The sequence below is a fragment of the Citrus sinensis genome, chromosome 5, assembly GCF_022201045.2.
Source record: "Citrus sinensis cultivar Valencia sweet orange chromosome 5, DVS_A1.0, whole genome shotgun sequence".
NCBI classification, from domain to species: domain Eukaryota; kingdom Viridiplantae; phylum Streptophyta; class Magnoliopsida; order Sapindales; family Rutaceae; genus Citrus; species Citrus sinensis.
The window spans coordinates 25,007,262-25,029,519 of record NC_068560.1 but is presented as its reverse complement, the minus strand read 5'-3'; the positions used below and the strand labels follow the sequence as shown (position 1 = coordinate 25,029,519).

Genomic DNA, 22,258 nt, shown 5'->3' with positions numbered 1-22,258 from the left:
ATACACGTAGTAGGATAATAAGGATCCAAGTCAGTTAAGACACTCATATTGTACCTATGGTTAAAAAGTCAACAAAATCTATCCATCCTAAACTATGGGTTAAGGTTGGCGCAATAAAATTTTAGGTCTTAGGCAAAATTTTTATTTAAAAGAAAGTTAACATGAGATTGGTTGAAATTTTTATGATAAATATGTATGATTAATTTTTTTCATATATAAACCGTTAACAGATTTTCTACATAATAATTTTTAATTGCCTTGAATTTTTTTTTTTTTTTGAAGTAGAAATCATCAAACAATTCCTTATTATTTGATGGAAATTTAACTTTCAAAATAGAGAATAACCCTTAACTAAATCTCAGTGAGGTCGGCCTGTACGGGCACAGATTGTAATTATATACATGAATCGTGGTCAATCTTGTCAGCCCTGAGCTGTCCTTCACTCTCTGGTGGTCGCTCTTCCGCTCACGAATAACTCTCACTGTCGCACGCACGAGACGAAACAAAACAACACATAGAAAAGACGCTGTCGTTTCTGCGACACATAGACAGAGCTTTATTCTTCTTCCTCTTTACAATTGTTCAATTTTTTTTTTTTTTAACTCTTTAAGTTCTCTTTACACTTGGGGTTAGGGTTTCACTCAAAATCTCCAAAAAATATCTTTAACAATTCTTAATTGGCAGTTCCTAAGATTATTCCTCCAGTCATAACTGGCAGTTTCTAGGCATCTTCATTCTTCACATCGAAGATTAGTCATCGTTATGAAATATCATGCAACTTTAACATACGTTAGATTAATTAAACACGAATTTCTGGAAAAAAAATTGGAATATAGCATTCTAATATAAATAAATAATTTCATCAAAATGGTGAGTTATAGTGATGGATGACTGCCATCTAATTAAGATTGTAAAATTCTTTTGTGTTCATATATATATATATATATATATATATATATATATATAAAGTTCGAGTTCAAATCCCTGTCAGTCTGTCACATAGGTGGGGAGAGTATTAAATACCTGCAGTGCTAAATAATAACATTGATGTCACATATGTGGAGCTGCATGTCTGTGGAGTCCCTACTTGATTAAATAGTTATGTGACAGAAAAAACCCATTGACCATTCTAGTGCTCAAGATTTTTAAATTATTCACCGGCGAAACTTAATCAAATGAACAGATTCAAAACAAGGCAAAGAAACTCAATCAAATGAAATTCCCCTTTAGTAATAATTATACAATACATTTTTCAGTATTAAAATTAATTATCAACTATCAAATTATCAAAGCCTACTACATAGTGCGTACTTATCCACGGATTAAGATGACTACTTTGAAAAGTTTCGTTATATGTATTTCACTGATGAATCTGACGGTGGATGACAGTTTGATTGCGCATATTTGAGAGGTAAAAATTAAGATTCAAAATGGATCCCGCCCCTAAACATAAGTGATGGGGAAGTTAGCTGCTAGCCGGGCACCCGACTCATCACCCATGCAATTCTCTAATGAGTAATTTTGCCGTCCGATTATTGTTATACTTCAAAATGGACCATGGGTTTGTTACTTACAAAAGAGAGTTGTTATTCTCATCATGATTAGTTGTACGATACTTTTAATGATAAAACATTAATGAAATTCTATAGAATAAAAAGCATTTAAATCAAAAGGTATAGATTTGATTGCCGCTCACATGAGTGGGAAAGGGAGTAAATTACTATTAAGCCTAATAATAATAATAATAAATGTACAATTATTACATTTTAAAAAAAATCCTTTTGAAATGAAAACAGTAACAAGATACATGATTGGTGGTGTATAAACATTTATCATTTGTGCAATAATATTGAAACTTGAAACACTGATAACATGATTAGTTGTACAATATCTTAAATAGTAAAACGTGAATGCAATTTCAAAAGGAGTAGAGAGCATTTAAATGCAAAATCTGCACCAATTCCTCAAAAGCCATTTGTTCTTCTGTATATCCATACAGAATTACGAACGATGCGACAATGTTCTTGCTACTCACAAAACAAAGAGATAATGGCCATGAAACCCTTTGATTTACAGTTACAAGGGGTGGCTGTAGCTGCCCTTTACATTTACATCCTCACCAAGTTCATCAGTACAACTTATAGCTTCAGAATTGACCTCATTCCAAGAACCTCCATTGATTCAAATCTTTTCCCCAAACACCTTACTCATGAAGAAACACATCATAGAATTGCCTCACTTTCGAGAACTCATACTCATCATCTCAGTTCCATGAATTCTGCCAAATCCTCCCCAAAACAAAGCACACCCGAGCCTGATCAGTGGATGCAACCACCAAAATTTTCTTTTCCTTTTGCTAATATATATGTAACAAAGGATCGAGTTAATTGGTTCAAGACAATTCTCACCTTACCTGGTTATGGATACTGATAGTGGGCTATATGTAGCTTAAATCTGAAAGATTGATTAGACATTGACTGGCATTGTTTGAGCTAAACCGTGGCAGTTCAGGGGGGGTTTGCTATTGATTCACGCGTTGGACTGATAATTCAGGTTCCTGCTGCATATAAAGTTTGAAAGCTGAGATGATCAAGCATGTTGTTATATAAAATGGCTGGCATCTCGTAGAGGCAGAGAATTCAAAGAAAATTCCATATGACTTCTGCTTTTGGGTCACACCAACTGGCATTAATGATTCAAAACCATCAATGACAATCCATTTTGAAGAAGCTGATCTTGTTCTGGAGCCTAATGCTGTGTCTCAGAAAGTTGGTGATCCCTTATGAATGAATGTTATCTCCAGCCATCCCAATGGACCAAATCTATTAGGGGCTTTTCAGCGGGCAAACAACCATTTCTTGTTTGATGTTAGCAATTTATTTTGTCATTTATTCCTGACAAATGTAATGGCTAGGTAGATTACAAGGTTATCAAACAGAATAATTAGAGTTATCTGCATGAACATATATAAGATATGTATGACAAAATTCCAGAGGCTAACTCTTAGACTACAATATTTCGGTTGAGGTTGAATCAATAATTTATCCAACTCCACAGCATTCCATCATATATTTGTAAAATTCTTGGACTACGAGAGGGGCAATTTAGTAAATTGAACATTAATTAAATGAAACATACTTACAAATATATTTATGTAGATATATTTCATTATTAAAATTATAATTCATAAAACACATCATTTACACAGTTACGTGACCATTAAAATTCTCGCTCGTCTTAACTATGCAACAATACTGTCATCATCATCATATGAGTTTTTGTTTTACCATCAAATAATGATTGAAATTTTGAGCAACCTATCTTCTTGTCACTGTTGGTGTACCGTCACCACAGTTTTCTTGATTGGTGCACTTAAACGTAACGGGGCCAAAGTGGGGTGTAATATGTAGATTCAAGAGAGCTTAATGGTTAAGGATTAGAAGTGAGGACTACTAAATTTTAAAAGGAAAAGGGGAAAAATTGTGGACTAGTATGATTCAAAAGAAAATAAAGAAGTGTGGACTAGTAGTAAGGCATATGGGAAGAAGAAATAAAAAAACATCAATGGGGTTTTTTATGATCGAGTTAATTATATTTGGGTGATATATATTTTGATAAATTTTAAAATAGTGACACAATTTAAAAATACTCGATCAAGTAACAATACATAAAATTTTATCATTAATTCTAACAAACCAAGGAAAAAATTAGAAGAAAAAGATTTATTTTAGGGTTAACTATACCTGGATGACACACATTTTAATAAATTTCAAAATAATTACACATGTTTTAAAAATACTTGATTAGGTGACAATCCATTAAATTTTACTATTAATTCTAATGGACCAAAGATAAAATTAAAAAAAAAATTATTTTATTTATTTTTTCATTTTTCTCTCTCCCCTTCTTCCTTCCTCTTCTCTAGTTTTTTTCGTCTTTCTTCATCTTCTTCAGTTCATTTTCATCTCATTTTCTCCTTTTTTTCATCCTTTTCAGTTCATTTTTTTTTCTCCCTCTTTCTCTCCTTTCTTTGTCTTCTCTAAGTGTCTTCTCAACAGCCATGGCACAATAGTAGCCATGAGTTCCTAAGGTTGACTCAATAAGAATTTTTTTAAAAAAAACTCGTTTGATTTAATCCAAAAAAATCATTGTTAGTTCGACTGACCTAAATTCAATTATACGTAAATAGGTACAAAAATATTATTTTCTTATTAATTGACTTCTTCCGTTAGTTAACAATATAAAGTAGCGTTTGTTTTTTTGTCTGAAATCTAAATGGATTTGAATTTATCTAAAGTTTGAATGGGTCTGAATACAAAAATTTAAATGACATGTTTTTTTTTAATATCTGAATATATGTGGCATCTTGTTTGTTTTTATAATAAAAAAACCTTAAATTTGGTTATTTGACATTTATGTCCTTATAAATTAAAACAAAAAAAGAGGATTAGATTTTATAGTTTAGGAAATAAGTTATTTTACAGAGATATTTTTAGAATATAATATTTACTTGTCATTCAGATATTTTTCCATTCAGATAAAAGTCATAAAAGTTTACTTTTTTTATTCAGATGTAAATGTCTGAAAATCAGACATAAGTTCCAAAACAAATAACCTCTAAGTTAATGGATTATTCTCTAATCGCGTATTTTTTAAATATATATCACTTTTTTTTAAATACGTCAAAATAAGTGTCATTGATGGTAATTAATTATAAAATATTTTTTTTTCAATTTTACCCTTGATCTGTTAGAATTAACAATAAAAATTAATAGATTATATAATCAAATATTTTTAAAAAATGTGTCATTATTATAAAATTTATCAAAACATATGTCATTCAAATGTAATTAACCCTTTTATAATCATCTATTAGTTGTAATGGCTTGTCTTAATTTTCTGAAGGCACATGGGCGCCATGTTCATTCAATTGATAGAAATTTGATCAATTCTCTAACTACTAACCGAATATTGTATAAAAAAGACGTCATGTTCATTCAATTGATAGAAAATTGGTCTATTTTCTAACTTCTAAGCGAATATTGTATAAAAAAATATCATGATCAGGCTGAAGGTTGACAAAGTGACAAGAATAGTCGGATCAGGTGTTCCGTTCCGTTTTTGTCTTGAGAATTGAAAATCAGCCTCAACCGGAAGGAGTTAGCTTAAAAAAACAAAAACCGAGAAAAACGGCACATCATTTTCAAGCTGATTTTATTTTTGTTTTTATTATTTATTTAGATAAAATATATAAAAAATTAATTTTTATTAAAATTTAATATCCATCGTAATGAAAAATTTGAATTTCATACCAAGGGGTAAATAATTTAAATTTCTCTTATGTTGGAAACTAAAGTTTTTAAAATTACCCTTCAACTTTTTAACTTGTTTAATGCCATTAATAATCATTATTTATAATTTTATTTTATCAATGTAATATTATAAATAATTTTATATTAATAAAATTTAATGAGTGATTTAAGAAACTTAATAAAATAAATGAACTTATTTATTTTGTTTATTTAATGTAAAAATATAGAAATACAAATTAATTATCGCTGAAATTTTACTGGAATTCATGTGAACTATTGCCGTTGACTGTCGCCGGAACGCCGTTGTGTGTGTGTGCGTAATTCTAATAAATCATAAATTGTTTTAGGATTTTTTGACATTAAAAAAGTTTGGTATTGCTATTAAATTATATTTCATTACTAATATAAGGTAGTTTAATATTTAAAGTAAAAGATAAATTTGTGCAAAAAAAAGAATTGTAATTCCTCTTCTTATTAAATTTTATGTCAAACTTAATAATGAAATTTAATTTTACTATTCTCATTCACTCATTTCTTATCCCTTACCCTCCATTCTATTATTTTTCTCTATTCCCCTTTCTTTAAACCAAACAAGGCCTTGCTATAATTTGGCTCTTAGAGCGCAAAAGGAATATTGCAAATGGATTATCCCCCCCCCCCCCCCCCAACAAAATGGTTTTTCTCTATTAATTTTTTTCTAATAAATTAAATTATCGGCATTAAATTTTGAATTTGATATTAATAACTTAATTAATTTTTTCACTACATTTAGAAAAATATGAGAGAGTAAAATAATAAATACAACAACAATAACAACAACAACAATAATAATAATAATAAAATAATCATAATCTATATTGCACAGGTTATCTCAATGACTCGTGAGTCGTGTCGTTTTTCGTGGGTGGTTGACTTGGATTTAGCCTCATATGTCACTGCTCGCGTCATCTGAATTTCTCTTTCATTTCTCTTTCATTTCCCATACATAATAACAGCGATTAATTTAGAAGCACTGAAGCAGAAAGCCGCGAACCAGATTTGTCCTCAAACCTAGTAATTGCAGATTACAAAGCTTGTACCAACAACCAAAAATGAGCTGGTGGTGGGCAGGGGCAATTGGCGCTGACAAGGTAAAGACTTATAATTAGATCAGCTCTTTCAATTGCTGTGCTTGAAAATTTTATTCTTATTAGTTCATACTTTTAAAATCTTGAGTTTAATTTTCATTTTAAATTACAGAAGAAATTCGAAGAAAATGAGCGACCACCGCAACCTCAAGACTACCAGCACGTGGGACTCGTGATAGGCGTTACGGGAATTGTGGGAAACAGCCTAGCTGAGATTTTGCCCCGACAGGATACTCCCGGGGGCCCGTGGAAGGTCTACGGAGTGGCCCGACGCCCCCGGCCCGACTGGAACGCCGATCACCCGATCGAGTACATCCAATGCGACGTTTCCGACGAAGACGACACGCAAGCCAAGCTCACAAAACTCACCGACGTCACCCACATCTTCTACGTGACGTGGGCCAGCCGTCCCACGGAAGCCGAGAACTGCGAGGTTAACGGCGCCATGCTTCGCAACGTGCTCCGTTCCGTTATCCCGAACGCGCCAAATCTCCGCCACGTCTGCCTCCAAACAGGAGCGAAACACTACTTGGGACCGTCCGAGTCGTTCGGCAAGGTACGGCCTCACGACACGCCTTTCAGCGAAGACCTGCCAAGACTGAATGTGCCAAACTTTTATTACACTCAAGAAGACATACTGTTTGAAGAAGTTGAAAAAAGAAAGGGGCCGTTGCCATTGACTTGGTCCGTACACCGGCCTCATTTAATATTTGGGTTTTCACCGTACAGTTTGATGAATGTTGGGGGCACTCTGTGTGTGTATGCGGCTATATGTAAGCATGAAGGGGTTCGTTTACTGTTTCCAGGGAGTAAAGATTGTTGGGAGGGCTACTCGGTTGCTTCGGACGCGGATTTGATTGCGGAGCAACAGATTTGGGCGGCGGTGGATCCGTATGCCAGAAACGAAGCTTTTAACTGCAGCAATGGGGATGTTTTTAAGTGGAAGCATTTGTGGAAAGTATTGGCTGAGCAGTTTGAGATTGAGAATTATGGGTTACCAGAGGAGGGCGACAGAGTGAGATTGGAGGAAATTATGAAAGGTAAAGAAGGTGTGTGGGAGGAGATTGTGAGAGAGAATCAGCTGCAGCCCACAAAGTTGAGTGAGGTGGCTGTCTGGTGGTTTGCAGATTTGATGTTAGATGGAGGGTTTTTGTTGTTGGATAGTATGAATAAGAGCAAGGAGCACGGATTCTTGGGGTTCAGGAATTCTAAGAATTCTTTCGTTAATTGGATTGACAAGATGAAAACTTACAGGATTGTCCCTTAGAGGAGTGATATTCTGTGAAGGTTGTAATTGTTGTTTGGTGAGTAAAATGGTTATTATGTTTCCTCAATCATGAATCAATGGTTTTTTTGTCTGACATTGGAAAATCTACAGTCTCTTGTCACATCTGTTTTATAAAAATAAAATTGGGGGACTTGTTAATTTCTGTTTCTTTGTGTTCATCGGTTCATCCCGGCTTTTCTTTCATCTTCCTTGGCATCACCAATCACTTGTAATAATTGCACAACAAAACTGAGATTTTAGAAAAATACTTTTATCGGACAGGTGTACAATTCATCCCTACCCCTAGCTTTCTAGCTCTATATTTTACATCTCTCCTACTATGTATACCAAGGCCCTAAATAAATGAAACAAATAATGGAGACATGTCGTCCTATGCTTGAAAAATGTTTCTAATCAAAGATATATACATCATTGATCGTTGATAGAAACTCTCAGATGTGTGTGGCATGCATAATTATTTAATTACAATGAATCTAGCTATTCAATTGCATAACCGAATGATCAATAAGGCAGAATCAAGCTTTTGTGGTATTCTTGTGACAAAATATTCTGCTTTTTTCGTTTGAGAAGATGAAAAAATATAGAATACGTAGTATAACTTATTAAGTACTTGAAAATACAGAGCTTGATGAGACAGACATTGGGGTTACAACACCTTACCGCCAGCAGGTCCTCAAAATCAAGAAAGTACTTGAAACATGGGATATGTCGGATGTTAAGGTAGGGACTGTTGAACAATTTCAATGATATGAGTGTGTCGACTGTCAGATCAACAGTCAATCATAATGAATTTGACAAAACTTCATGTCTCGGATTTCTTAGCAATCCAAGGAGATTTAATGTTGCAATTACTCGCGCCACATCACTGGTTAATATTGTTGGGAACCTCACATAGTCTGTCCGGTAGTTACACATTCTTTGCTAATGCATAATTTAATATGCTTGCTTATCGAACTATTACAATTGCCAGATCATTTAAATTATGAAGTGGTTTGGAAAAATTTCAGAAGAATATATGAAAGAAGCAGATCTGCGGCATTAAATGCTGTACGTTCTTTATCAGCCGATTCTTTGAAGCGCATTCCACTTTTTGCCATAATAAGAGTCTATTGAGGCCATTTACGTTGTCCACCCATTAACCAATATTTTATGGATCCCTCAAAGTTACTTTTATTGTAACATACAATCAGTGAAATAACCGGTTGGTCAATAAACGCTTGCCAAGTGGATATATAAGTGATAAAATTAAATTGGTTTAAGCGGTTGAAACCGGTCACCAAAAACAAGCAACGCGAGATATTCCCTTCTACAGCCGGTCTTAACTGGCGTAACGACGTCGTTTTCACCATCAAATTACCCATCGCATCCAACTTAATCGTCCTCAAAATTCAATCCTCCACCATTGAAATTGAACTCACACTTCCCCCCTTGATGAAAAAAAGGAAACGAATTCATCCAAGCAAAAAAAAAATGACCCTAAAAATACAAATAATTATAATTTGAATACATATTGTAATAAGGAAAAACATCAAACAAATTGAACAATCTGTGGCCAATAAAACATAATACTGGTCCTTTATCCCACCCCATAAATCTGTATTTTTTCCTTCCTTATCATCTTCCTCATCATCATGCATCTCATCTTCAATGCCACCATACTTTACTTGCAAAAATTTTTGTTGCCTTTTAACCGTGGACAATAGCATACACACGCAACAACTATTCAGTAAAACAAATCTTCTAAACTCTTGTGCGGCCCTAACAATTGTAAGAGCCTCCAGTAATAAAATTAAAAAGTTAATTTCAATAGACATATTGATGGAGTACAACAAATCCATTCAATGTGAACAGGGCAAAACATTTTTGAGATTAATTAAAGCTACACACTGATAATCTTATCAGGGAGAGTTTAGCAAATATATGTTATTATACTACGAAGCATCAATTTTAACTGATCCAGACAAGTTACTGAACGATTTAAAATTAAACAAGTGTCCCAGCCTATTCTTAAAAGCTGGTATAAAAAAAACAAAAAAAATTATCATAGGCTATTATGAGAATATCTATTGTTTAAATACAATATACTGTTAGAACCAGCAAAACAACTGGACCTATGTTTTCATGATTTTATATATTATTAATCAGAATTTTTTCATTATAGGCGCTTTGCATGAGAGAAGACAAGAAACAAGATAGAAAACCAGTCATAATATATATATATATATTTATTACATCAGACTATTGCTCAGATTATAACTCATATTACATGAGAGTATAACTGATATTTACAAATCAGACTATTACTGGGACCAACTTACATCAATGCTAATGGAGCTCTGCCCAGATTTTAACCCTCACAAATATTCGAGAGATGTCCACTCCTCACTCATGGGTAAAGAAGAGGACTGCCTTCACTCAATTTTTAATTGAGGAAGGAAATACCCCCACAATGCTTTTGTGGGGGTTCGAACTGCTGCCCTCCAACTCGGCCAAAGGCCGAGTGGCTCATAATATCTATATTTGATAGCATTGCATTCAACATAAAAAGCCAAGATAACCATTTCCAAAGTTGTAATTTCCAACAAAATGAGGTTTTCACCTCCATAACTAGAATTCTTGCCCTCAAAACATCAATATTAGCTTCATCCAAGATTAGGGATGGCAAAAATCCCCACAGGGACGGGTACCTTTGGGGATTTTTCTCATTCGGAGAGGGTATGAGGATAATTTCATACCCAATTTCTTATTCGGGGAAGGGACGGGAAATTTTTTTACCCAATTTCTTATTCGGAGAGGGGACAGGGATGAGGTGGAATCCCCATCCCCTACCCATTTCTCTATTTTAATTTTTAATTTTATTTTAATTTTTTAAAATTACTAGTAAATAAATAATAAAATTTAAATTATAAAATTATAAATATTGGTAAAAATAAAAAATGTCAAAATATTTATATTATTAAACTTTTAGGCCTAATTAACTAATTAAAGTCCTAAATTTTTATTTAGGACATTAAAAAGACCGAGTAGATTCTATTAGCCCAAAAATTTTTTAATTTTAATATTCTTTAAATATTTTAAACTTAAATCTATTTTTTATTTATTTTTAGATGTTATAATTGCCCACAGCGAATCACAATTTTAATATCTAATCTAATCTAATCTAATATTTGCTCTTGATTTGCTCCGATTTAACTATTGTGTTGTAAATGGAATAGTCCACATTTATAAAGTGCCCACGCCACCATTGAAAAAGTTAATTTTGAATCTAAATTCGATTTTATTTGTAACAATTTTGTATTAGACTATTAATTTGTTCATGATAGTTTGTAAAAGAAGTTTGTATCCTTTGCATGATGCGTTACTTACTAATTTAATGTATATGACTTTTGTAATGGATATTAATGTAAGATATATTTTGAACTTTACTTTTATTTGAATTTTTTATTTTAATATGATTAACTCAAAATCAAAAACAAAAAAAATGTATTAGTTATTCGGGGATCGGGGACCCTCGGGGATCCCCTGTTATTATTCGGGGAGGGGATGAGAATTCTCTCAAGTAATTCTGACGGGGACGGGGAGGGGACGGGGACATACGCAAAATATCGGGGATGGGTACGGGAAGATTGGTCCCCTCCCCATTGCCATCCCTATCCAAGATAAAGTCAGACATTGGGTCTCCCGTAAAAGCAATTTCAGGTTTCGCATAGTATATGTAATCTACCAACATGAAAACTCAACCTTGAGGAAGCAATAAACGGAAATTAAAAGATACAAAGTTAAAATATAATCCAAAATCCCAAAAAACTTCAAGATTTGACCTAAAATATAATGTCATTTTAAACCAACAAACATCCTCTAGATGGCATAGAAAATGAAGTAGATGTAAATAAAATTTTGAAAAAAAAGGAAAAGAATGAATTATGCATCGAGGACGAAACTGTGGGGAGAAAAACATAAACGATTTGCAGACAAAATACAAGATCTCCATGTCTGGCGACTTCAATTTCTTAATCTCATCACTAGGAAGGCCAAGCTGCTCTTGCTTAAGTTTCTACTTCACAGAGTAAATTACATAACCCTGCAATGTGTCAGGAATGAAGCCAGTCAGGAAAGTATAACACAGCTCAAAGTAGATTCTAACAAAGCCATATAATTAAATCAAACAAGTCTTCATGGGAAACCAACGTAAAAAAAATATGACAACAGAATGAAGTTTACCTGGCTATCTATAACATGGTGAGTTTTGAAAGCTCAAAAAGGTCCTTTCTCAAGCAAAACTCTTCCCGTGCAAAAATGTGAAGTTGAATTAAACAAAGGAGAAGCGAAAGTATCAAACAAGGTCATACAATTTTTATTCGAAGTAAAGGTTAAACATTGCCCACATCCAAGCCAACCAGTGTATGCCTCAGCTCAGAATGATCCAACCTTCTATGAATCTCAAAGAGTTGTTCCACATCTTCTTTAATACAAGAGGGAACAATAATAGTGGGGGGCTTCATGCGGTACAGGCCTCTAGTAGCAACATACATGGGCAATCCTCCCTGTAAATGTAGGCATTAAATGAATTTTTCAATAATAATTAAGAAGGCAGTCCCAGCAAATTAAAAATAAAATAAAAGGAAAAAAATTGAACAATTGTCGAAAAGAAAAATTCCATGTATAACTACTCAAATGCAAATTTTAAGAACGTAGCTAAGTGAACTTCCATTGACCGACTATCTTAAAGCTAATAATATTTTAAAACTACTTATTAATCAATCTGACAACAAGTAATCAAAAGTGTTCAAGAGCTATTACTTTACTTGTATGAAATAATTTATTGACCAAACAAAGTTAATTAAAAAAATAAAAATAATAAAAAGAAACGAGAAAGAGAACTAAGAACGTGATCCATGTGGGCGTGGGAGATAAAGAGGAAATTTTGAGAGATGGCTCGAGAATGGCATTGTCCAATATCGAATGATAAATCGAGAGAGGGGAAATAATGCAAGTCTCGTGGCCTGCTATCGACAATTCTTCCACTTTCTACCCTTGTAATTGCATCCCCCTCTCACTCTTCTCCTTTTCTCTGGCTTTCCTGCCCTTCTGTAATTCAACGACAGCAGAGCCCTTCTGTAATTCAATGGCAGCAGAGCAATCAATCGCCTGGGTTTGCAAAAAAACATTCAAATCGTTTCATCCGGTAGCTCGTCTCTTCAATTAACCAATTCAGCCAGTTTGCCATTTCCAACTATTTTTGCATAAATTTAATAATATCCGTTGGATTCAAATTCAAGATATCTGATAGTTTAAAATTAGCTGATTGTATGTTACGTTAAACGTAACTTAGGGATTGCCATATTTTATTGATCACCATTCCACAACTACTTGAAGTCTTGAAGAGATGTCTTTCAGATTTTCTGAAATATTAATCTTGCCGAGGTATGCATGATACATTCGGCAGTTGAGAAAATTAATGATTTATGGTTTTTTTGAATGAAGGAACCTTATTGGAACAAGCCTTTGTGGCATTGTTGTGACAATAACTCTTCCTGGTCCTGACAGACAAGACTGAGCAGATGATACGTATTCCTCGAACTCAGGTTCGTGGGGCCAATCATTTCAAGCTAAAGAGGTTACGGAAACTCCACCACGTCTTGCTGATGAAGCTGAATGGTCAGATGGTTGGAAATAACTGCCACTCTTTTATTTTTATTAAAGGAACTACTCAAGGTTTTCATCAGTCGATTTACATGGTATATTTTGTTGGTTGAATTTCTCAGGTTTTTATTTGCTTTCATGGAAACAATAGTATAAATATCTGTCAGGACAGAGCTCATCGTGATGACATTGACTGATGAACAATTGTTGCCATCTTGTATGATTTGATCCACTTGATAGTGTTACAGAGATCTATTTATGGCTTGGTGTTGGTTAATGAAAAATCGAATTCATCCCACATCGGAGCAGTATGGGATTGCAGCTACGACAACAGCTATAAATAATGATGGTTGGGAGGTGCACTCGCCTAAGGTCAGCCCAAAGTGGTTGAGCCTACGTCATAATTTGTGGCAGTGGGGCCTGCGTTTAGGGTACGTGACTTGTTATCCGACAGTGCAGACCAGACTAGTGCCTATTCAGGATCACCTATGGAATTTACGTCGTCGGTTTCCCGTCGATATACTCAAATGGGGAATCAGAAAAACTTCTAAAACATTTTTCATCTCGGGTTATATAACCCAAAACAGACTTTCCTTTAGTCTAAAACATGGTACCAAACCAGATAAGAAAACGATCAAAAGTTTTCTGATGCACAGGATCCTTGCAATAAGGCAAGTGCAGAGCATACTTCCTTAGGTTTCAAAATGAACAAATTTAATTCTTTATTCTTTTTCTTTCTTTAGAACTTCATTTGCAGAGAAAGAAGAGAAGTTTAGAAATTCATGGTTGAAAACACACGCGCGGCCCCCTCCCCAACTCAAGTCAAAATTTAACTACCTTTGTGTGACATTGTCTCAACGGCTGTCTGTCAACTTACAATTATATTCTAAGCGAGTTTCATAATCCTGATCAGCCTAAAAATCGATTGTACATTGTCGTCTGGTTGTGACTAGTGCCCTAAGGGTGTCACAATCAGATCTCTGGCCAAAGTCAAGGCGTATCTTAGTGTACTTACCTAATAAGATCCTAATTCAGGTTTATTTTATTATTTAAAAATTGAAAAAAAAACTAAATAATTATATTTGCTCACCTAAACATTGTGCCCCATCTTAATATATAGTTCCATTAAAAAATTAGTTTTTCTTTATTTTCTTGTTTAAGATGTAGGATTTTAATAATTTTCAATTATTTAACATTAAATCTTGATCGAATTTAGTAGGGATGGCAGATTTATCCAGACTCGGATGAACCCAAATAATCTGGGGCGGGTTGAACCCATACTGGAGTGTAAAATAATCCGGATCCGAAATGGATTTTTATAACCCGGATATATCCGGGCCCGGTTCCGGGTTTAGGCTAACCCGGATATCGGGAACCCAGACCCAAATTTCTTATTTTAATATTATTTTTTAATTAATTTTATTGATTAATATAAATACAAACATTAAAAAAACCCTAATTTTATCTAGGTTACTTAGCTTCTTGCAGCCTTCGCGATTCGCCACCGACAGAACTCAGAAGCTTGGGTTTGCCACCGTCGTTCGTCGCAACTCGTACTCTCAGGTTCGCCATTCATGACCGTCGCAGCCTTGGCTTATTGCAGCTCCAAACAACGATCTAGGTTTTTACCGTCGCAAGCTCGGGTTCGCGGTTCGCCACCGTCACAAGCTTGGGTTCGCCACTGTCGCTGTTACAACTCGTACTCTCGGGTTCACGACCGTCGCAGCCTCGGGTTCTTGCAACTCCAAACAACGATCCAGGTTGCTATCCTTTCGTTTTGATTTCATTGTACTCTGTTATTTGATTTTATTTATGCTTGAATTATTGTTGTTATAGTTAAAAGATTCGAAATGGTTTATGCTTTAATAGATTGTTGTTACACTTGGAAATGTATTAATTTTTTATTTTTAGAATTTTAGAAACTGATTCATTAATCCGAGTTTAAAACCCAGAATCTGGAAACCCAAATTTTTCCGAGTTGAACCCATACCCGGACCCGGGTGAAAAAAGCACGGTTAAAATCTGGATCCGGGAGGAGAAAATGGCATCCAGGTCCGGATCTGGAAAGGCTAAACTCGGACCCGGACCCGGATTTTGTCATCCCTAGTACAGGGCTACATGTTTGTAAACAACTAATCGGGTGTATATAATAAGCTTCGAGTGGACTCAGTCAATTAGAAGAGAATGAAGCTAATTGGATATTCAATTCAGCCCACGCCCTTCTTTCTCTTGGACTCACTTTACAAGCCCTTTTCAAGTTCAATCTACTATCCTTCCGAAAACCCTTTCTATTCATATCTTTTTTTTTTTTTTTGTCTTAACCACGAGGTATCTTGAGGAGAGCTCCAACTGTGGGAGGCACCTTTAAGTCCATACCACAACCCAAATGAGAAGTCCCTACTCGAACCGAGATGCATAAGTTCTCCCAACAAAGACGACTTCTCTGCGACTCGAACTGGAGAGCAAACCCAGTCAAACCACTTAAGGGACCCTATTGGCAGTGGAGCCAACACTTTGTTGGTCTATTCATATCCTATTTAAATACTAAAATTATATTGTGACCTGGTCACGTCTACTTTTATCCCCACGGCTCTAGTAAATCAGCTTGCGCTATGCCTGAATTAAATCAATAAAAGCATACGTCATACATGCATTAACGGCGGACGACTTCCTCAGACTAGTTCCGTGCTGTTTCGCGTCTTCGAAAAGCCTGATTGGTCCGCGTTGAGCAGCCTTGAAATGGTACTCCTTTCATTTTCATTGATATTTCTCATCAAATAGTTAAGTAGACGACTTCCTCCACAGGCATGCATGCGGCGCAAGACTCTATTATGCTTGTTTCATTATTTATCTGTATAATTTTTTATGAATATTTTTTATACAAAAATATTATAAATTACAATAAAATTAATTAATATATACTAATTTAGAATATTAAAAAGTTGTATTCAATTAGTTTTCAAACCTTTTTTAAGTTAGAAAATATTCATTTTTAAGGATTTATTTAAAAAAAAAAAACGTCACCTGTTATTAGTCTCCGATGTGAACATGCCTGGAAACTGTCGATGGTCCGCGTTGTACAGACTTCATAGGGGTTTTCTAGACTTCATTAATGATCCTTTGTTTGACTTTCAATTTCATTGATTTTTGTATTATCCTTTTTAATTATGTAGCTTAATGAAAATCCAATCCCAATACGAGTTATGTGAATGGGGTTGGAACCCACGATTTTTCTATTATCTTAACTCGTCTTGTATTCACCCTTAATACTGTTTACTTCTAGTTGGATACTTGTGTGTTAGTTCAGTCCCTTCACATTGGAACTCAAAATTTTCAGAGTTGAAGAGCAAGGGGGCCGATGCCGATTCTGCTCATATTATTTGGCCCTAGAACTAGAAACATAGTTAGCTTGCTTCACTATTTTTCATTTCTATCTTTAGTTTTGTTACAAAATTCGTCAGAGGCGGCTAAAAGTGACTCCAATTATGTCTACCATTTCTGTCCACCAGAAAACAATCCCGCTGCCGGCGGCTTATTCATGTATAATGTTGGCGCTCTCTTCAGAGGAAAGCTCTACAATGAAGCTGGCCGCTACTTATACTACAACGCAACTGAAGGGGTTGACCCGAACAAAGTTTGTGGTCTTTATCATTGTTATTTCCGCGTTTCTAATGAGGTCTGCCAAAATTGCATAACAGTTGCAATCAATACCATTGTGACAAATTGTACTGGCGCCAAGGAGGCTATTGTATGGTATGATCAATGTATGGTGCGCTTCTCTAACAGTTCTTTTGCCCTTTCGCTCGAGACAGCGCCAACTGTATACGCATGGAACATAATGAACGTTACTGACCGTTATAAGTTCTCTAATATTGTGGGTCAGTCCTTCAGTGATCTAATTCAAAATGTAACCTCAAGGCATTCTAACTCTAAGTATCCAGCTGCAGCCCAAACGGTTAACGCCTCTAGCTTTGTTAAACTTTATACTCTGGTGCAGTGCATACCATACCTGTCTAAACCAGACTGCAATGTTTGCCTGCCCGGGGCTCTTGCTCAAATTCCAGCTTGTTGCTCCGGAAAGCAAGGTGGTAGAGTTCTTACGCCAAGTTGTAACATAAGATACGAGCGGTACCCTTTCTTTGCTCCCATCTCTCCACCTAATAAGAAGAATGGTAGCTCCGCTACAGCTCCCATCTCTCCACCTAATAAGAAGAATGGTAGCTCCGATGGTGAGTTTGTAAATCTCAGGTTCCTTAATTCTATATAAACATAGCATAAGATATAGAAAGAATTTTCCTCAGAGATTCTTTAACTTGGCTATATTTTAGGTTCGGGAAAGAAGAAAACGAAGGAAAGCAGAACATGGATTGCAATCGGCGCCACGGCATCATCAATTATAGTACTTGTGCTATCTAGTTTTTTACTTTGGCGTATAAAGAGAAGAAAGGAAAGAGTCAAAGGTAATGTTTGGCATTAAAAAGCTATATATACTCGACCACTTCCTTGTTCTTATTCATAGTTTACGAAGTTAGTTAATCAGTTGTTTTGCAGAGGAGAAAGCAAATAGTCAAGAGACACAATTGCTACATCTAGCAGATGGTAGAATTGCCAACGACTATTCGTATGACGTTTTACGAGGACAGAAGCAGCAGGAAGAATCTCAAGAGTTCCCTTTGTTTCCGTTACATCTCGCAGTTCAGGCTACGCAGCATTTCTCTGATGAAAATAAGCTTGGAGAAGGCGGATTTGGCCCTGTTTACAAGGTAATTATAAAGGGATACTTAAGGTCCTATTTGGTATCAAGGTGTTATATTATTGAAGTTATAACTACTGTAAAAAGAAAAAAAATTATAAGTTTTAAAAAGTATAAATGACTTTTAAATAATAATTTTGACAAAAATTGTAAAAGAAATTATAATTTTTTCATCATATAAGTATGAGATTAAATTAACTTAGTTTCCCAGTCATCGAAGTTAGTATTTACTAAATACTTTAGCGCTGTTTAAGTAATTATTAATCATACCAATCCATTTTTAGTGTACGCTTGTTTAAATATATCCAAGTATTCACCGAATGCAGTATTTGGAAATGAGTTCATGTCAGCGGAAAATTGCGTTTTCCGTACGCATACAAAACTTTCGTGGTAACAATAAATGGAAAGTTGCTTGCAGGGTAAATTAGCAGATGGGAAGGAAATAGCAGTGAAGAGACTCTCAAGAACATCTGGGCAAGGCCTACAAGAGTTCAAGAATGAAGTTACTCTAATCGCCAAATTGCAACATAAAAATCTTGTGAGGCTGTTGGGCTGCTGCTTAGAGGAAAATGAATCACTGCTTATATATGAGTACATGCCCAATAAAAGCCTTGATGTCTTCCTCTTTGGTTTGTTTCTCAGACATTCTATTTCCTTAATTGCTAGTTGTTAAGTTGTGCAAATAAAAACAGAACCTCTGGTTGTTTTGGTTTAATTCCAGCTTGTATAATTGAGTGGCCCTGTTATATGGTTTGCACATTGTGTGCCCACGACTGGGCACTATGGCAATTGTACCCAAGTCTTTCCATTTCCTATTATTTTCCCTGCTTCCTTGCCATAGAAGAGTGGATGACAAAGTAGCTAATCAAGTTAAACGTTGTGTCCAATTCATTATCAGATTCAGCGAGAAGTGTACAACTGGACTGGAAATGACGCATAAGCATCATTCATGGAATTGCTCGGGGTCTTTTGTATTTACACGAGGATTCTCGACTCAGAATTATTCATCGTGATCTCAAAGCTAGTAATGTTTTACTCGATCACGAGATGAACCCGAAGATATCAGACTTTGGGATGGCTAGGATATTTGGTGGAAACCAAAGTGAAGCTAACACCAACCGAATTGTTGGAACATAGTAAGTCCATTTCATTCCCATCTCTCTCTGTTTTCTCTGTTTCCAATAATTAAATGCGCTAACAGTATTCTATTGCATTTGGTTTGAACATGTGACCTTATGATCATGTCACCAGATTCAAAATACGGAGGTCACATAGGTCATTAGCTTTTCTATGGCATTTCATCTTATGTTGTTCTATTTTCAAACAGTGGATACATGGCTCCAGAGTATGCTATGGAAGGATTATTTTCCGTAAAATCAGATGTTTTCAGTTTTGGAGTTCTTCTGCTAGAAATCATCAGTGGAAAAAAGAACAGTGGATTTTATCTATCAGAACTTGGTCAAAGGCTCCTTTCTTATGTGAGTAACTTTCTCTATCCTTTCTTTCTGGAGAATAATTTCCAATGATTTTGAGTCTCATCTTTGTTTATGACTTGAATAACAATACTATAGACATGGAAACTATGGTGTGAAGGAGAAGCACTGGAGCTGATGGATCCAGTACTCAAGCAGTCATGCGTTGCAGCTGAACTTTTGAAATTTATCCATATTGGATTATTGTGTGTTCAAGCAGACTCAGCAGACAGACCTACCATGTCTTCTGTGGTTGTCATGTTAGCAAGCGATACTGTAACACTTCCTCAACCAACCGAACCTGCATTTTCTGTAGGCCGAAATGTTGCAAGGCCAGGTCAATTCTCATCGGGTGCCGAAGTTTGCTCTGTTAATGAGGTTACTCTTTCAAATGTGTCACCCCGTTGACACTTAATTTCTGTTCATCACTTTGTTGACAATAAAAAGCAAAGTGTTAGTTAGATTTTGAAGTTGCAGCAATCATGCGTCTACAAGAAATTATTAGTTACAGCGGGGCAGATTGTAGCTAGTTAATTAGTCCGAATACACATTTCTTTTACCTTATTTTTTTATTATATTTACTGGTAAAATAAAGAAGGGTAATTTTTAGGGACCTCCCCTGAGGTTTAACGTATTAACATATAGAGAGAATGTATCCACGTAATTACAAGCACCTCCCCTGCCGTTAGTATTCAGTTAATTTGAATGTTAACAGATTATTGAAATTACAAAAATACCCTTTCCATCAGAATAATAAATTATAAAATAGGACTTTAAGTACTGATTAGACTGTGAATTGTAATGGTAAAATGATCGTAAAATATCCCAAGCAAAGAGCTTAGAGCCTTATATTGTAAAATGATCATAAATGGTCGAACTGGCCTTAATTTTTCATAATGATTTTTGATGTAGATATGAAATCGGGAAAAAAATTCTTTTATTTTTTTAATCATTCATCAGTAAACAATAAGATAACAAGATGTAGCAAAGCAAGCAGAACTTTAAAATTGCATCAAATACAAAATAATCCACATAGCCCCATCCAAAACAATATTCAAATCCCAAATGGTCTTCAATCAACTGAAACTAATCTGTTTCTTTCCTCCAACTTTCCCACCACCCAAACACACACTCCTACGAAATTTAAACCTAACATCCTCGTACAGATCATCCTAGTACAAATCAATCTCGGTAACAATTACATGAGCACCGACTTACTTCAAAGCAGTAGCACAACCCTTGCCAACATCACAATAATCGCAAACAACAACGACTTTGACTCCCTCATGGATCAACAACGTGGCATCACCATCGTCATTGACGATGAGATCTGGGCCGTCGCCGGGACCCCAGTCTAGGGCTTTCTTTGTGCACCACCAGTACTCCTGGAGGGTCTCGCCCTTCCAGGCGAAGACGAAGGCGGAGTCACGTGCGATGGCGGTAGCCGCGTGCTCTTGGGTTGAGAAGATGTTGCAGGAGCACTAGCGGACTTCGGCGCCCAGAGCGGTGAGGGTCTCGATGAGGTCGGCGGTTTGAATGGTCATGTGGAGTGAATCGGTGATCTTGGCTCCTTTGAAGGGCTGTGAAGTGCAGCTCCATAAAGATGAAGACGGTGTTGGGTGATGTTTGCGTGAAAGAGAAAGCCAAGTGCAATATTTGTGAAAATTTTAGTTTGCTTTTGTCCAATGGTAATTACATAGCATTGGTTAATGGAGTAAATCCTTACAGTTTTCTAGATTTTCTCGAACATCAAGAAACATAAAGCTGCACTTTTGATTTTTTTTTTAATTTTAAATATATTTTTACATATTTACCCTCATATACTGATACCATATGTATTTAGATACTAACAGCAGGGGAGGTACTTGTAATTACATGAATACATTCTCTCTATGTGTTAATACGCTAAACCTCAGGGGAGGTCCCTAAAAATTACCCAAATAAAGAAGCTGAGTTGGATTTATGCAGAAAAGAATTCAAAAAATTATCTTTAAAAAAAAATACCGCAATAGAATGCAAAATTTCAGGTTTTGACAGTGGCGAAACCATGTTAAGGCCTGCAGGAGGTAAAAATACTCTAAAATGAGTACCCAGTGAACTGTTTAAAGGAATTCTCGGGCATGTGTATGTTAAGACTACCACCAGCCCTCTCTTGTATGAGAATTGCATCATGTGTTGAGTTTCCTGATTGCCTTGTTACAGTTATAAAATTATGGCAGTGAAAATAGATGCAACTTCGGGTGATATGCATAAGGAGAATAAAATGATGGTGTAGCCGTGTAGATGATTGGCCATGTGCAGATTCAAGCTTTAATGTTTGAATGGATCAAGCCTCTCATTTTCAAATTTCTTCAGGGATGAAAACCAAAGGATCTTATTATGTTGCACAGGTGGTACTAGAATATAATCTCAATAACTGGGCCACACCTATTTCAATTTCTACCATCCACACTGAAATCTCTGAGAATAACTCCGCTGGCTCCTAAGATTGATTCCTAATGAATTATGACACCAACATTGACCACTCAAATTCATTGACGCATTTACCTTTACATGATAACTTCTATTACCTGATCCTTTTGCTAATTCCCTACGTCCAAAATTTGGATAGTTATATAGAGATCTTAGAGCCTGTTTGGTATGGCTTATTTAAGAGCCATAAA

The 22,258-nt window shown here is 35.4% G+C and overlaps 2 protein-coding genes and 2 pseudogenes across 3 annotated transcripts; 3 read left to right on the top strand and 1 right to left on the bottom strand.

The window, feature by feature from the left end:
• Window positions 1-6,275: 6,275 nt before the first annotated feature.
• Window positions 6,276-8,485, top strand: LOC102624573 (3-oxo-Delta(4,5)-steroid 5-beta-reductase-like). Of its 2 annotated transcripts, XM_006471728.3 has the most exons (3): window positions 6,276-6,442; window positions 6,552-7,743; window positions 8,350-8,485. In XM_006471728.3, the coding sequence occupies exons 1-2, from the start codon at window positions 6,404-6,406 to the stop codon at window positions 7,704-7,706; spliced, it is 1,194 nt and encodes a 397-aa protein (XP_006471791.2). In that variant the 5' UTR covers window positions 6,276-6,403; the 3' UTR covers window positions 7,707-7,743; window positions 8,350-8,485. The 2 variants fall into 2 exon arrangements, with proteins under 2 accessions (XP_006471791.2, XP_006471790.2); XM_006471727.4 differs by lacking the exon at window positions 8,350-8,485 and having other exon boundaries at window positions 6,552-7,869.
• Window positions 8,486-10,232: 1,747 nt separating this feature from the next.
• LOC127902368 (nuclear ribonuclease Z-like) lies at window positions 10,233-15,157 on the bottom strand (annotated as a pseudogene).
• Window positions 15,158-16,587: 1,430 nt separating this feature from the next.
• LOC127902553 (cysteine-rich repeat secretory protein 38-like) lies at window positions 16,588-17,967 on the top strand. The gene is made up of 2 exons (XM_052441996.1): window positions 16,588-17,599; window positions 17,699-17,967. Exons 1-2 carry the CDS (start codon window positions 16,729-16,731, stop codon window positions 17,845-17,847), a joined length of 1,020 nt encoding a protein of 339 aa, XP_052297956.1. The 5' UTR covers window positions 16,588-16,728; the 3' UTR covers window positions 17,848-17,967.
• On the top strand, window positions 17,915-20,003 carry LOC127902367 (G-type lectin S-receptor-like serine/threonine-protein kinase B120; annotated as a pseudogene).
• The last annotated feature ends 2,255 nt before the right edge of the window (window positions 20,004-22,258 follow it).

What these genes read in the sequence shown, in the direction of transcription:
- LOC102624573 (XM_006471728.3), top strand. Translation starts at nt 6,404, where the DNA reads ATGAGCTGGTGGTGGGCAGGGGCAATTGGCGCTGACAAG. An exon ending in GGGCAATTGGCGCTGACAAG is followed by an intron (nt 6,443 to 6,551) that starts GTAAAGACTTAT and finishes TTTAAATTACAG; the next exon opens with AAGAAATTCGAAGAAAATGA.
- LOC127902553 (XM_052441996.1), top strand. Translation starts at nt 16,729, where the DNA reads ATGCCGATTCTGCTCATATTATTTGGCCCTAGAACTAGAAACATAGTT. An exon ending in GAAGAATGGTAGCTCCGATG is followed by an intron (nt 17,600 to 17,698) that starts GTGAGTTTGTAA and finishes GCTATATTTTAG; the next exon opens with GTTCGGGAAAGAAGAAAACG.